General features: G+C 38.3%; 1 protein-coding gene across 1 annotated transcript in view; it reads right to left on the bottom strand.

Annotated features, from left to right (window-relative positions):
• TAF4B (TATA-box binding protein associated factor 4b) overlaps positions 1–13,179 on the bottom strand; it is a 117,511-nt gene that overhangs the window by 82,519 nt on the left and 21,813 nt on the right. Inside the window, exons 4-7 of the mRNA XM_081253251.1 lie at positions 9,003–9,164; positions 8,773–8,895; positions 6,824–6,913; positions 3,682–4,296 (exon numbers count right to left, since the gene is read on the bottom strand). Of these exons, the coding sequence (XP_081109377.1) occupies positions 3,682–4,296; positions 6,824–6,913; positions 8,773–8,895; positions 9,003–9,164 (990 nt within the window). The remainder of the gene's footprint in view (positions 1–3,681; positions 4,297–6,823; positions 6,914–8,772; positions 8,896–9,002; positions 9,165–13,179) is intronic.

Raw genomic sequence — 13,179 nt, 5'->3', positions numbered from 1 at the left:
TTCTAAAAAACAGAAACCCAGAATTTTGAATTTCCTTTCTCATTCATGATTTTTGTTCACACATGTGGATTTGAGAAGCTTATTAATTTTTTGTGTTAAAATTTATCAAAATTTAATTTAAAAAATGATGAGGGGGCTTCCCTGGTGGCGCAGTGGTTGAGAGTCCGCCTGCCGATGCAGGGGACACGGGTTCGTGCCCTGGTCTGGGAAGATCCCACATGCCGCGGAGCGGCTGGGCCCGTGAGCCATGGCTGCTGAGCCTGCGCGTCCGGAGCCTGTGCTCCGCAGGGGAGAGGCCACAGCAGTGAGAGGCCTGCGTACCGCAAAAAAATAAATAAATAAATAAATAAATAAATAAATAAATAGTTCATCCTCTTTAAAAAAAAAAAAAAAAATGATGAGACATTAAAATTTAGCTCTTTTAAATTAAATTAACATTTCTAATTACATTTAAACTGAATTACTATGACAATGTTTAATTTAAATTAAATTTAGCTTTTGCTCAATTATGTGTAAAATAATTTTTTCACAAATATCCTAAGGAAAATTTTAAGCATCAAAACTCCTGAAAGCGTCTACTTATTTTCTATCCACCATTGGTAGATTCTAATCCAATTCATCCACTCTCTTTCATTAACTTTTTAAAAAAGGTAAAAATGTCAAGCTCCGCTTAATTGTAGTATATAACATCCTATAAAGCTGCTATGCCAGAATTGGTAGACAACCAATAAGATTAATCATTTAAAAGAATTAGATTCTTAGATGAAATCCAGGAACTACTGGTTAGGTCCATATTTCAACAATTCAAGCATTTGAGGACCAAGATATACAAAGCACTATGTTGAACTACTGGTACAAAATGAAAAATTTATACCTAAAGAAAGTCTGAACAATCCTAGCTAATGTACTTGAGAACTTTAGCAGATCCCCAGAGGGCAACATACAAAAATCCATGAGATAGAAGAGATAACATGTGGTCCTAAATCTAATTTTTTTTTTAATTGGGAGGAAGGTCTCTTTAATCTGGAATGAAAACATATACTTCATAAAATAATAACTGTACAAAATCTAAACCCTGAAATGGTAGATTAAGAGGAATCTCATACCTTGAAAGTGTGATATTTAAAACATCTTATCAAGAAGGCAGGAAACCTATACAACTCTTCAGGAAAACTAGTACAAGCTAGAAAAAGATAAAGTATTAACAGGGATTTTTAAATTCATGATTATTAAAGGAAATACATCACACAAATTTTATACCTAACACTGAAAAACACAGCCATACTTCTACTGTTCAGACCACTTTTGGAGATTGCATCCTGAGTTACATGGACCACAGATTTGATTTAGAGTGGCAATTCTCGTATTTTAAATAATTATTTACCATATTTCTTACAAGCTGCATTGAATACTTTCTTATGTTTCTAGCACCCAGAGTGTTTTCCTCCTCACTTAGACCTAGAATTAAACTGCACTATGGTTTATAATGAACTCACTGATCATATTCTTAAATTACTTGAGTAATACTAATTCAAACTTAAGTAACATTAATTTTCTAAATTAGCTGATTTGAAAGAACATCCTAGTTCAATCCTCTCTGTGGCATTACCATACAGAAAGAACAGCTTATGTTGTTTTGTGCCCCAGGTAAAAATTTGTTATAAAACAGATTACAATGCTTCTTCAGTGTCTAGCTGCTTTGTTTCTGCCATTTTAAACAGGAAGGTATGAATACTGACATCAAATTTGTTGACTAAAATTGAAACAAAGGCCACACAAGAAAACAGAATTCACAAGGAAAATATATTCCCCATTCTTTTAAGAATGAAAGCAGGAAGTTTAAAAATCCCTAAAATTTACCAGTGGATTTTGTTACATGTTTTTCTTGATTGAAACTGTTTCTAATGTATAACAAGGTAAGCCTATAAAATGTAAATGCTGTCAAGATGTTATTACCTGACAGTTTTCCATTTCAGGACCCTCTAGAAACCTAGAAGTTCTTGCCATAAGTGCCAGAATCTAATGGGAAAGATGCTGGGTTCTAGGTGAGATCTATTACTTGTTGAGTGCCAGTGGATAGGTCCCTTACAATTTCTGGGATTCTTAGTTTTCTCCCTGCCTTGTCTTCATCAAAATTATTTCAAAATCCATACTGCATACAAGACATGTTTTAAGACTCTATGTAGCTATAAAGTATTATTTCACTTAGGGGTGGATATGCTATAGATTTTCAATAAAGATTAGCATTTATTCAAGAATCAGCTATGACCCATAAAGAGGATTTCAGTACTCTTAAGTGCTACCAAAAGAGACCTTTCACCAGGGCAATTACAGTTCCAATGGTTCCCAAACCTGGCTACTCAGATCGATGTTTAAGAATCACTGCTTCTAAAGAAGGTTCATCTCTGAGATTAAATGCAGACACCGAAGAGAAACGCCACAAGGCAGGTACATTTCTCCACTTGAAAATCAGACGCAGAGTAGGAAGGGATGAAAAAAGATCAATGCCCAGGAAATGATATTACTTCCCACCTACCCAAGAGTTTGACTGTTGCCCAAACTGATCTTTCCTCTTTTATTCTACACCTAAAGCTTGCCCTCTGCCTCAAAGACAATCATTCGCAGATACTAATGTCTTCTCCTGATCATGTACACAAGGCTGGGAAGTCTACGTAGATTTTACTGTTCCAAAAAGCAGAAAAAACTAAAACAAAGAGATTCAAAACACAGCCTTTAACATAAAGGTTTTCAAAGAAGAACAAGGGCAATCACCAAAAATCAAAAGAACAGTTAGTTCTGTGACAGTATAAGGTAGGGGAGAACTTTACTTAAAAAACACGATTTTTAATTAATTCACCACGTACTATCTTCCACAGGTTAACAATACTTTCAGTCTTCCGATAAAACGCGTCTTGAGTGAAGTAGATCTAAACACTAATAGATAAACAGCTAAAATTTCAGGTTTCTTCCACCCAAGAACTTCCCAGTCTATAGGGTTTAGGAAGAACCACAACTTCTTACTCATCTAGTCCCCTCACTTCTCTCTTCCCTCAGCACGTTTTTAAAAGAAATGTTACCATAATATCACCTATGTAATAACCTTACCAAAAATATTTAATCTGAATCTAGTCTTGAGGAAATGATTAGACAAAACAAAGTAAAGGACACTCTGCAAAACAACTAGCCCAGGCACTTAAAATATTACAACACAGTAAACAACTACAAAAGGCTGAGAACTGTTCTAGATTAACAGAGCCTGAAAAAAAAAAAGACAAGTGTAATATGCAATTCTTTACTAGAAACAACATCAGAAAAAAAATTAGCTATTAAGGACATTGTTGGGACAACTGTAAATATTGTGCCAATATTAACTACCCATGTGTGATAATAAGTACGTTTGCAGTTATGCTAAAAAAAATCCTTTTCCTTAAGAGATACACAGTACTTAATGGCACAAAGTCAATTTCTGCAACCAACTCTTAAATGGTTCAGGAAAAAATTACGTGTATGTTTGTGTATGTGAATAGAGGGGGGAGAGACAAAGCAAACATGGTACAACGTTAACAAATGGTCAACCTTGGTCAAGGGTACACAGGGGTTCATTTTACTAGTCTTGCCAGTTTTCTGAATGTCTGAAATTTTCAAAAGAAGAAACAGAGGAAGAAATGAACTGTTACTCACTAGTTGTTTGACTTTAACTGCCTGTGGAATGCTGGCTGGTTGGGTAAGCACGGGGCCCGGCTGTGCAAGTGTGATTTGGAGTGGAGTGCCAATGACAGGCTTGTCAGATGTGGTCCCAGCAGAAGTAACAACAGGTTTCATAGACGGAAGACATACAGCTGCTGCTGAGGTTTCTCCAAAAGTTACCGAGGGGAGGGCCAGTGTCACTGCTGTCCCAGAGACAACTGGCTTTTCAGGCTGAAGTGAGACTGCTGTCACTGTGTTCTGCAGAGATGTCACTAGCGGTTTTGGAGTCTGAAGCACAACAGTTCCAGCTGTTGTTCCTCCTGGCACAGCAGCTGGACCCACAGAATGAAGTGTCACAACTCCAGTTTTTGCTCCCCCTGGAGCAAGTGGATTCAGAGTTTGCACTGACACAGTTCCAGATGTTGCTGCTTCAGAACCAATGATGGGCTTTTCAGGCTGGACTGAGGAAACTGCTGTTGCCACCACAGGAGAAGGCGTTACTGTTGTGGTACAGGTAGCAATGACCACCTCGCTAGAAGTCTGCTGAACACACTGCTGAATAAAGCTCTGGGAGTTAGGCATCAGTTGTCGTAAGGCAATCACACTTTTCTAGAAACACAGGACAAAAAAAACACTGATAGCTAAATAAATGAGCTCTAGTAAAACAGAACTACTTTGTATGTCATATCTTTACAACATAAAATTAAAAGTATACCAACGTTTCAGTTGAGGAAATCTGTTATCAATCATTTACATTCTGTCAATATCCAGGATACAATTTAAAGCCCCGAAGTGCTTCATTTTTCAATTCATAATTATTATGTCTCAGGATTAAACTTATTTTATAAACCTCAGTGTCAATTTGGTATCAAATATTAATTTGGTAAAATAAAACACTGCATCCTACTTATTTGTATTTATCTAAACCCCATAACAGATCACCCATAACTTCAGTATTTACAAGTTTGTTTACAGGACAGCAGAACCTAAAAAAAAAGTTTTTGTTAAATAACTTCCAAACTCTTGAGTAGAAACAGTCTTTACATCAAAATAAAATTAATAGAAAGAAGGTCAATTTCCTTAATTGAGCTAGGATATTTTCTGACTGGATTTTAAGTTGGAGTCTACCTTTGTATCTTGCTAAAAAAATAAAAACAGCTTAATGTAAAAAGAAGGTTCTGCCTTTTCATCCCTGGGGTTTTTATCTACTTCTGTTTTTGAGTAAGAAAAAAAGATGAAAAAGGAGGTGGTTGGTAGGTTATCTTTCAGTGAATTCATGAGCTGTTTTGGAAGATTTCCTTGTTTTGATACTTAAATTCAGTCAGATTGCCTTTACTTAAAAAGCAAATGAGAACTATTGCTTCTCTTCCCTTTCCTTCTAGTTACTTCTCTTACTTTTTTTATTTAAAAAGATTGAGAAAATTTTAATCTGAAGGTTTTCAATTATATATATCTATAAATAGTATCAAAAGAAAGAAACAAAAAGTCTTTCACGCTCCTTTCCCAAACTTTAAAAATGGTAGAAAACAAGCTGCTTTGGAAATACATGAACAAATGAAGTGATATGATTAATTAAATTTAAGCAAGAAATCTAAGATGGGGGAGACCTGAGAAAAACACAACTGGAAAGAAATGTTAAAGTAATAAGACTTAAAGAGACAACAATAAAAACATGTATGTTAAATTATCTCTTGATCACCTGGCCAGAGTTAAGTCTAAATGCCGAATTCCTTATCTCTATGCAAAAGTCCAACCTCCAGAGCTCTCAAGGATGTGAAAAAAATATTCTCAAGAAAGAAACATAAGGCTTAATAATAGTCCTTAGAAAACTGATACAAAATGCAAATACTTAATGGTAATATTTAGTAACTTCAAGGGAGTGTTACATAGCCAGTAGAGTCAGGCTAAATTCTAGACCTGTGTGTTTGATCAAAAGTTAAGCTAATTTAAACAATTTTCTCATCTCCAAAATGGAAAATACTATACCATCTAGCACCTATTGTCAAAAGACTGATATGAAAATTAAGTCCAAACAATCCAAATTATAAGTGAAGTAGCCAGCAAAGCACAGAACACATAGTAGGTACTTTCTTATTTCCCTCCTTCTCCCCCACAGTGTCTCCATTGAGTATGAAACACAGATACACTAAACAGAGTTGTCAGTATCACATAGAGCACCTACAGCTCACAGAACTTTTACATTGAAAGGGACCCAAGAAGAACTGCAGCTAACTTCTCAATCAAGAGGGTCACCTGAAAACAGGGCTCTAGTCATTTGATGTTCGGTACTGCGCTGACCCTTCAATCTTCCCTTCCCCAGACTAAGTCTTCCCTGGCTAAAACATTCTCAGTTTTTTAGCCACATTTTATATCACATGATTGGCAACTTCCTAATCAACATGGTCAGCCTCCTAGGGACAATTTCCAGTTATTTTAATAGCCTTCTGAAAATGTGGTGCCCCATCTCCTTTCCCACTCTTTTCTAAAGGCAACTAACTCTTCGTTCCATTATTTCAAAATATACGGGATGAGTGTTTGGTTCACTAAAATCTCAGGTCTTTAATAACTTTATAAATTTCAATTCAATTCCTTTTCAGCTTCAAAATATCCAAAAGGAATATATTTTTTCAGCCTGCCAAACAAAGCTCTTGTTATCAAAGTTATTGTTCTCCATCAAAATCTATTTAATTCAATAAATCTTAGAGAAGAGTGTCTACTAACAATATAAATAAGTTTTTAAAAATAATAGCTTCCCCCCTCCAAAAAAAAATAGTAATAGCTTTCCCACTAAATTTGGTACCATGTGGCTTACTATTTCTAAGAGAATAAGAGTCATCAGGACAAAGCAGAGATACTATTTTTTTTTAAAGTTAAGAATCTTTGAGAATACAAGCATCAAATAATACAATCATTAAGTTATGTTCATGAATGAGATGTTACTTCTGTTTTCTCAATGTGTTCCAATGCAAAGAATATGAATTATGAATGTGCTTTACAGATTGCAACAGCCCTGAGAGATTTCTTCTACTGTTACTATCTTCACATTAAATTGCTGTCATATTGAAATATTCAGATTTTAAATTACTTTAAAATAATCTAATCCAAACTATTTCTTCAAAGTAACACATAACTCTACCTTAAGGAAAGGAACTAGGTGAGGCTGAGGTGAAGACTTGAGTTCAACATACAGTTGTCTAGTAAATTCTTCTGCTTCAATTTTTGCATCCTGAGGAATGGAAGAAAGAAAAACACTTTTAGGTCTACAAATATTTTACAAGAGGAAAAGTGTGTGGTTCATGATTGTAGACATAGCAAACTTTGAACAGTAATAAAGTCAAAGTCTATCATTAAATGGGGGCGGTTTTTTCATGTCCCCCATAAAATGAATAAACATAGAGATGTTTTTTCATACAGAATACAATGAAGAGATTATTATTATTATTTTTTAAGATCCCAGTAAGCAAAGTGAGAGAAGAGCTCACTGACTGGATAAGGTGATAGTACTATAGTCTGTTAAGAACAATTAAGAAGTAAAGACACAGGAGTCCTACACTTCTTAGGGTAGGAAATTGGAAGTTATTTGGTGTGGGGGCCTTGGATTTTTTTTTGTTTTCCTTTCTCAATTTTTAAATTACTTTAACTGAGGTTAGACTGTATTTTATTACAAGGCCACAATAATAGATATGCTGTTGTTCCAAAGAACTTAGGAACCCTTTCATAGTGGTTTGGACTCTAAACACTGCAGGGGTCTATGAGGTCTAAATTATTTTCACATTAATACTAATCATTTTTTTGCTTTTTCCACTGTGCTGAGATTTGCACTGATGGTACGAAAGCAACTGCTGGCAAGAAAGGCAATGATAACAAATTTAAATAGTTGTCGTCATACTCTGCATTGCTATGCATGTGTGGTAAAAAAACAAAAAAAAATAGAGCCAGTTCCACTTTAAAATGTCCTTCACAGAACAGTAAAATTTAATTTTACTAAATCTTAATCCTTCAGTAGACATCTTTTAAAAATATTGTGTGCAACATAATGGGAACCATACATACAGTAGACCAAAGTAAGATACTCAAGGAAAAGCACTTTGTGATTGAGTTGCTAGCTGAGCTAGCTGCTTTTCTTTCATTTACTGGAAAGAATATCAAACCAGCTGTGGTTATTCACATTGGGGTATTTTGAGAGACACTCTCTCAAAAAACAAACAAACGATCGAAGCCTGTCACTGTAAGGAAAACAACTGATGGTTTTTGTTGCTAATGATAAAAATCAGAGCTCGCAAGCCAAATTAGAATTTTGGAAAATTTGTAACCACAATCCTGAGCTTGATAGCTTCCCTGTATTGAAAAAATTTTCTGATGCGATTGTTAGATTACAGGTATGATTTTTTGATATCTTAAATAACAAATCTGTCAAATTTGGAAGATCTATACAACTCAGCGAATCAATTATTTTCCAGACAACCAAAAGTGAGCTGTTACATTTGGGTGAAAGATCCATCCAGGATACAAGACAAACCAGTGGACTCTACAGAATATCCATAACGATCTGGAGAAAAGCTCTTAAAATACTTTTCCAACCACTTCTTTTCATGAGGCCAAATATTCTCCAAATACTAATAAGTTTTTATTTGACCAAGTAGTCAACCTTCTCTCAAAAGCTCTTTTTAGGCTAAGTGAAGCAAGACTAGCAAACAAAGTAATACAGTCGGCCCTTCATATCCCCGCGTTTTGCATGAGCAGATTCAACCAACTAAGGACTGGTGTAGTACTATATTTACAATTCGCAGTTGGTTGAATCCACAGATGCGGAACCCACAGATAGGGAGGGCCAACTATGGGACTTGACCATCTGTGGATTTTGGTATCCTCAGCAGGTCCTGGGACCAACCCCATGGATACTGAGGAATGACTGTATAGATTAGATTTACTAGTCTAAGATTTATAATCATTACAAAGCTTTCAATAAGCAAAAGCAAAGTTTATCCAAAAATGCATTTAAGATAAACCTCATTTAAAAATATTTATTTCTCATTTAAAACATGTTCTACAGCTGTTTACAGAGCTTTTATAGTCCCAACTTACCAAAAGTTGTTCCACCAACTTCTTCACATTCTGCCCCATCTCCGGGGACTGTGATCCGCTACACGCCAGTTTTATTAACATTGCGAGGAAGTTCCTACATTTCTTCACATTTTCTAGCATTGTCTAAATATAGAAGTATAAACAAACAGTCACAAATGTTAGCTAGAAAATATACTTGAAGAAGATTTGTAAAGAGTTCTATTTACGTAAGGTACAAGGGAGAGCTTTACCGGAGAAAGATTAGTCTGAGCAGCAGCTGAGTTCTCTGCTGTGAGACTGGGCTCACTTGAGGGGGTGGGTGGTGCTCCCAAACTTGAAGGCTTCAGGGTAGCCACTGTATTCAACGGCTTTGCAGGGGTCACTGTAACAACACTGGTTGGCACAGCCACAGACTGAAAGTAAAAGCGGTAGATATCGAGAGATGTATTACTATGATATGCATCATGGCGAGTGCCTCATTTCACACTTAGACTACAAAAGGATCTTGACATCCTTGCTTTTATATTATGCTCTACTAGTCTAAGGCAATGTAACACCATTTACCAGCTCTGGACTCTGGCAGCTCTGGGTTTCATTCTCACCTACCTACCTATTTATCATTGACACCCAAGTGTTGACCTCAGGCAAGTTACTTTATTTTATCCTGCTAACCCTCTGATTCCTGTTTGTAAAAAACAAGGACAGCAATGGTACCTTCTATCCTGGGATTGTTTCTAAAAAACAGTGCCAGGCACGTAGTCCTCAAATATTATTAATACTTCTCCAGGGGGACGAGGGGAAGATGGCGGAAGAGTAAGAGGCGGAGATCACCTTCCTCCCCACAGATACACCAGAAATACATCTACACGTGGAAAAACTCCTACAGAACACCTACTGAATGCTGGCAGAAGACCTCAGACCTCCCAAAAGGCAAGAAACTCCCCACGTACCTGGGTAGGGCAAAAGTAAAAAGAATAAACAGAGACAAAAGGATAGGGATGGGACCTACACCAGTGGGAGGGAGCTGTGAAGGAGGAAAGGTTTGCACACACTAGGAAGCCCCTTCGCGGGCGGAGACTGCAGGTGGCAGAGGGGGAAAGCTTCGGAGCCGCGGAGGAGAGCGCAGCAACAGGGGTGTGGAGGGCAAAGCGGAGAGATTCCCGCACAGAGGATCGGTGCTGACCAGCACTCACCAGCCCGAGAGGCTTGTCTGCTCACCCGCCAGGGCAGGCAGGGCTGGGAGCTGAGGATCCAGCTTCGGTCGGAGTGCAGGGAGAGGACTGGGGTTGGCAGCGTGAACACAGCCTGAAGGGGTTAGTGCACCGCGGCTAGCCGGGAGGGAGTGTGGGTAAGAGTCTGGACCTGCCGAAGAGGCAAGAGACTTCTTCTTCCCTTTGTTTCCTGGTGCACGAGGAGAGGGAATTAAGAGCCCTACTTAAAGGAGCTCCAGAGACGGGCGCGAGCCGCGGCTAAAAGCGCGTACCCCAGAGACGGGCCTAAGACTCTAAGGCTGCTGCTGCCGCCACCAAGAAGCCTGTGTGCGAGCACAGGTCACTATCCACACCCCCCCTTCCGGCGAGCCTGTGCAGCCCGCCACTGCCAGGGTCTCGGGATCCAGGGACAACTTCCTCGGGAGAGCGCACGGCGCGCCTCAGGCTGGTGCAACATCACGGTGGCCTCTGCCGCCGCAGGCTCGCCCCGCACTCCGTACCGCTCCCTCCCCCCAGCCTGAGTGAGCCAGAGTCCCTGAAGCAGCTGCTCCTTTAACCCCGTCCTGTCTGAGAGAAGAACAGATGCCCTCCGGCAACCTACAGGCAGAGGCGGGGCCAAATCCAAAGCTGAGCCCAGGGAGCTGTGAGAACAAAGAAGAGAAAGGAAAATCTCTCCCAGCAGCCTCAGAAGCAGCGGATTAAAGCTCCAATATCAACTTGATGTACCCTGCATCTGTGGAATACATGAATAGACAACGAATCATCCCAAATTGAGGAGGCGGACTTTGAGAGCAACATTTATGATTTTTTTCCCCTTTTTCTCTTTTTGTATGTGTATGCTTCTGTGTGAGATTTTGTCTGTATAGCTTTGCTTCCACCATTTATCCTAGGGTTCTATCTGTCCGTTTTTTTTCTTCGTTTGTTTGTTTTTAATTGTTTTTCTTAATATTTTTTATTTTAATAACTTTATTTTATTTCACTTTTTTTTCTTTGTTTCTTTCTTTCCTTCCTTTAGACAACAAACCATCCCAAACTGAGGAGGTGGACTTTGAGAGCAAGATTTATGATTTTTTCCCCTTTTCCTCTTTTTGTGAGTGTGTATGTGTACGCTTCTGTGTGAGATTTTGTCTGTATAGCTTTGCTTCCACCATTTGTCCTAGGGTGCTATCCGTCTGTTTTTATTTTTTTTTAATTTGTTTTCTTAATAATTTTTTTTTATTTTACTAACTTTATTTTATTTTATCTTACTTTTATTTTACTTGATCTTCTTTCTTTCTTTTTTCCTTCCTTCCCTCCTTCCTCCCTCCCCCTTTTCTTTCTTACTTTCTTTCTTTCCCTTTCTTTCTTTTCCTTCCTTCCTTCCTTCCTAGCCTCCTTCCTTCTACTAATTCTTTCTTTCTACTTTTTCTCCCTTTTATTCTGAGCCGTGTGGATGAAAGGCTCTTGGTGGTGCAGCCAGGAGTCAGTGCTGTGCCTCTGAGGTGGGAGAGCCAACTTCAGGACACTGGTCCACAAGAGACCTCCCAGCTCCACATAATATCAAACGGCGAAAATCTCCCACAGATCTCCATCTCAACACCAGCACCCAGCTTCACTCAACGACCAGCAAGCTACAGTGCTGGACACCCTATGCCAAATAACTAGGAAGACAGGAACACAACCCCACCCATAAGCAGAGAGTCTGCCTAAAATCATAATAAGTCCACAGACACCCCAAAACACACCACCAGACGTGGACCTGCCCACCAGAAAGACAAGATCCAGCCTCATCCACCAGAACACAGGCACTAGTCCCCTCCACCAGGAAGCCTACACAACCCACAGAACCAACCTTAGCCACTGGGGACAGACACCAAAAACAACGGAAACTACGAACCTGCAGCCTGCAAAAAGGAGAACCCAAACACAGTAAGATAAGCAAAATAAGACAGAAACACACAAAGCAGATGAAGGAGCAAGATAAAAACCCACCAGACCTAACAAATGAAGAGGAAATAGGCAGTCTACCTGAAAAAGAATTCAGAATAATGAGAGTAAAGATGATCCAAAATCTTGGAAATAAAATAGACAAAATGCGAGAAACATTTAGCAAGGACCTAGAAGAACTAAAGATGAAACAAGCAACGATGAACAACACAATAAATGAAATTAAAAATACTCTAGATAGGATCAATAGCAGAATAACTGAGGCAGAAGAACGGATAAGTGACCTGGAAGATAAAATAGTGGAAATAACTACTGCAGAGCAGAATAAAGAAAAAAGAATGAAAATAACTGAGGACAGTCTCAGAGACCTCTGGGACAACATTAAACGCACCAACATTCGGATTATAGGGGTTCCAGAAGAAGAAGAGAAAAAGAAAGGGACTGAGAAAATATTTGAAGAGATTATAGTTGAAAACATCCCTAATATGGGAAAGGAAATAGTTAATCAAGTCCAGGAAGCCCAGAGAGTCTCATACAGGATAAATCCAAGGAGAAATGCGCCAAGACACATATTAATCAAACTGTCAAAAATTAAATACAAAGAAAACACATTAAAAGCAGCAAAGGAAAAACAACAAATAACACACAAGGGAATCCCCATAAGGTTAACAGCTGATCTTTCAGCAGAAACTCTGCAAGCCAGAAGGGAGTGGCAGGACATATTTAAAGTGATGAAACAGAAGAAACTGCAACCAAGATTACTCTACCCAGCAAGGATCTCATTCAGATTTGATGGAGAAATTAAAACATTTACAGACAAGCAAAAGCTGAGAGAGTTCAGCACCACCAAACCAGCTTTACAACAAATGCTAAAGGAACTTCTCTAGGCAAGAAACACAACAGAAGGAAAAGACCTACAATAACAAACCCAAAACAATTAAGAAAATGAAAATAGGAACATACATATCGATAATTACCTTAAATGTAAATGGACTAAATGCTCCCACCAAAAGACACAGATTGGCTGAATGGATACAAAAACAAGACCCATATATATGCTGTCTACAAGAGACCCACTTCAGACCTAGAGACACATACAGACTGAAAGTAAGGGGATGGAAAAAGATATTCCATGCAAATGGAAACCAAAAGAAAGCTGGAGTAACAATTCTTATATCAGACAAAATAGACGTTAAAATAAAGACTATTAGAAGAGACAAAGAAGGACACTACATAATGATCAAGGGATCGATCCAAGAAGAAGATATAACAATTGTAAATATTTATGCAC

This window comes from Mesoplodon bidens (assembly GCF_964165515.1).
Source record: "Mesoplodon bidens genome assembly, chromosome: 13".
NCBI lineage: Eukaryota > Metazoa > Chordata > Mammalia > Artiodactyla > Ziphiidae > Mesoplodon > Mesoplodon bidens.
This window is presented reverse-complemented; position numbering and strand designations above follow the sequence as displayed.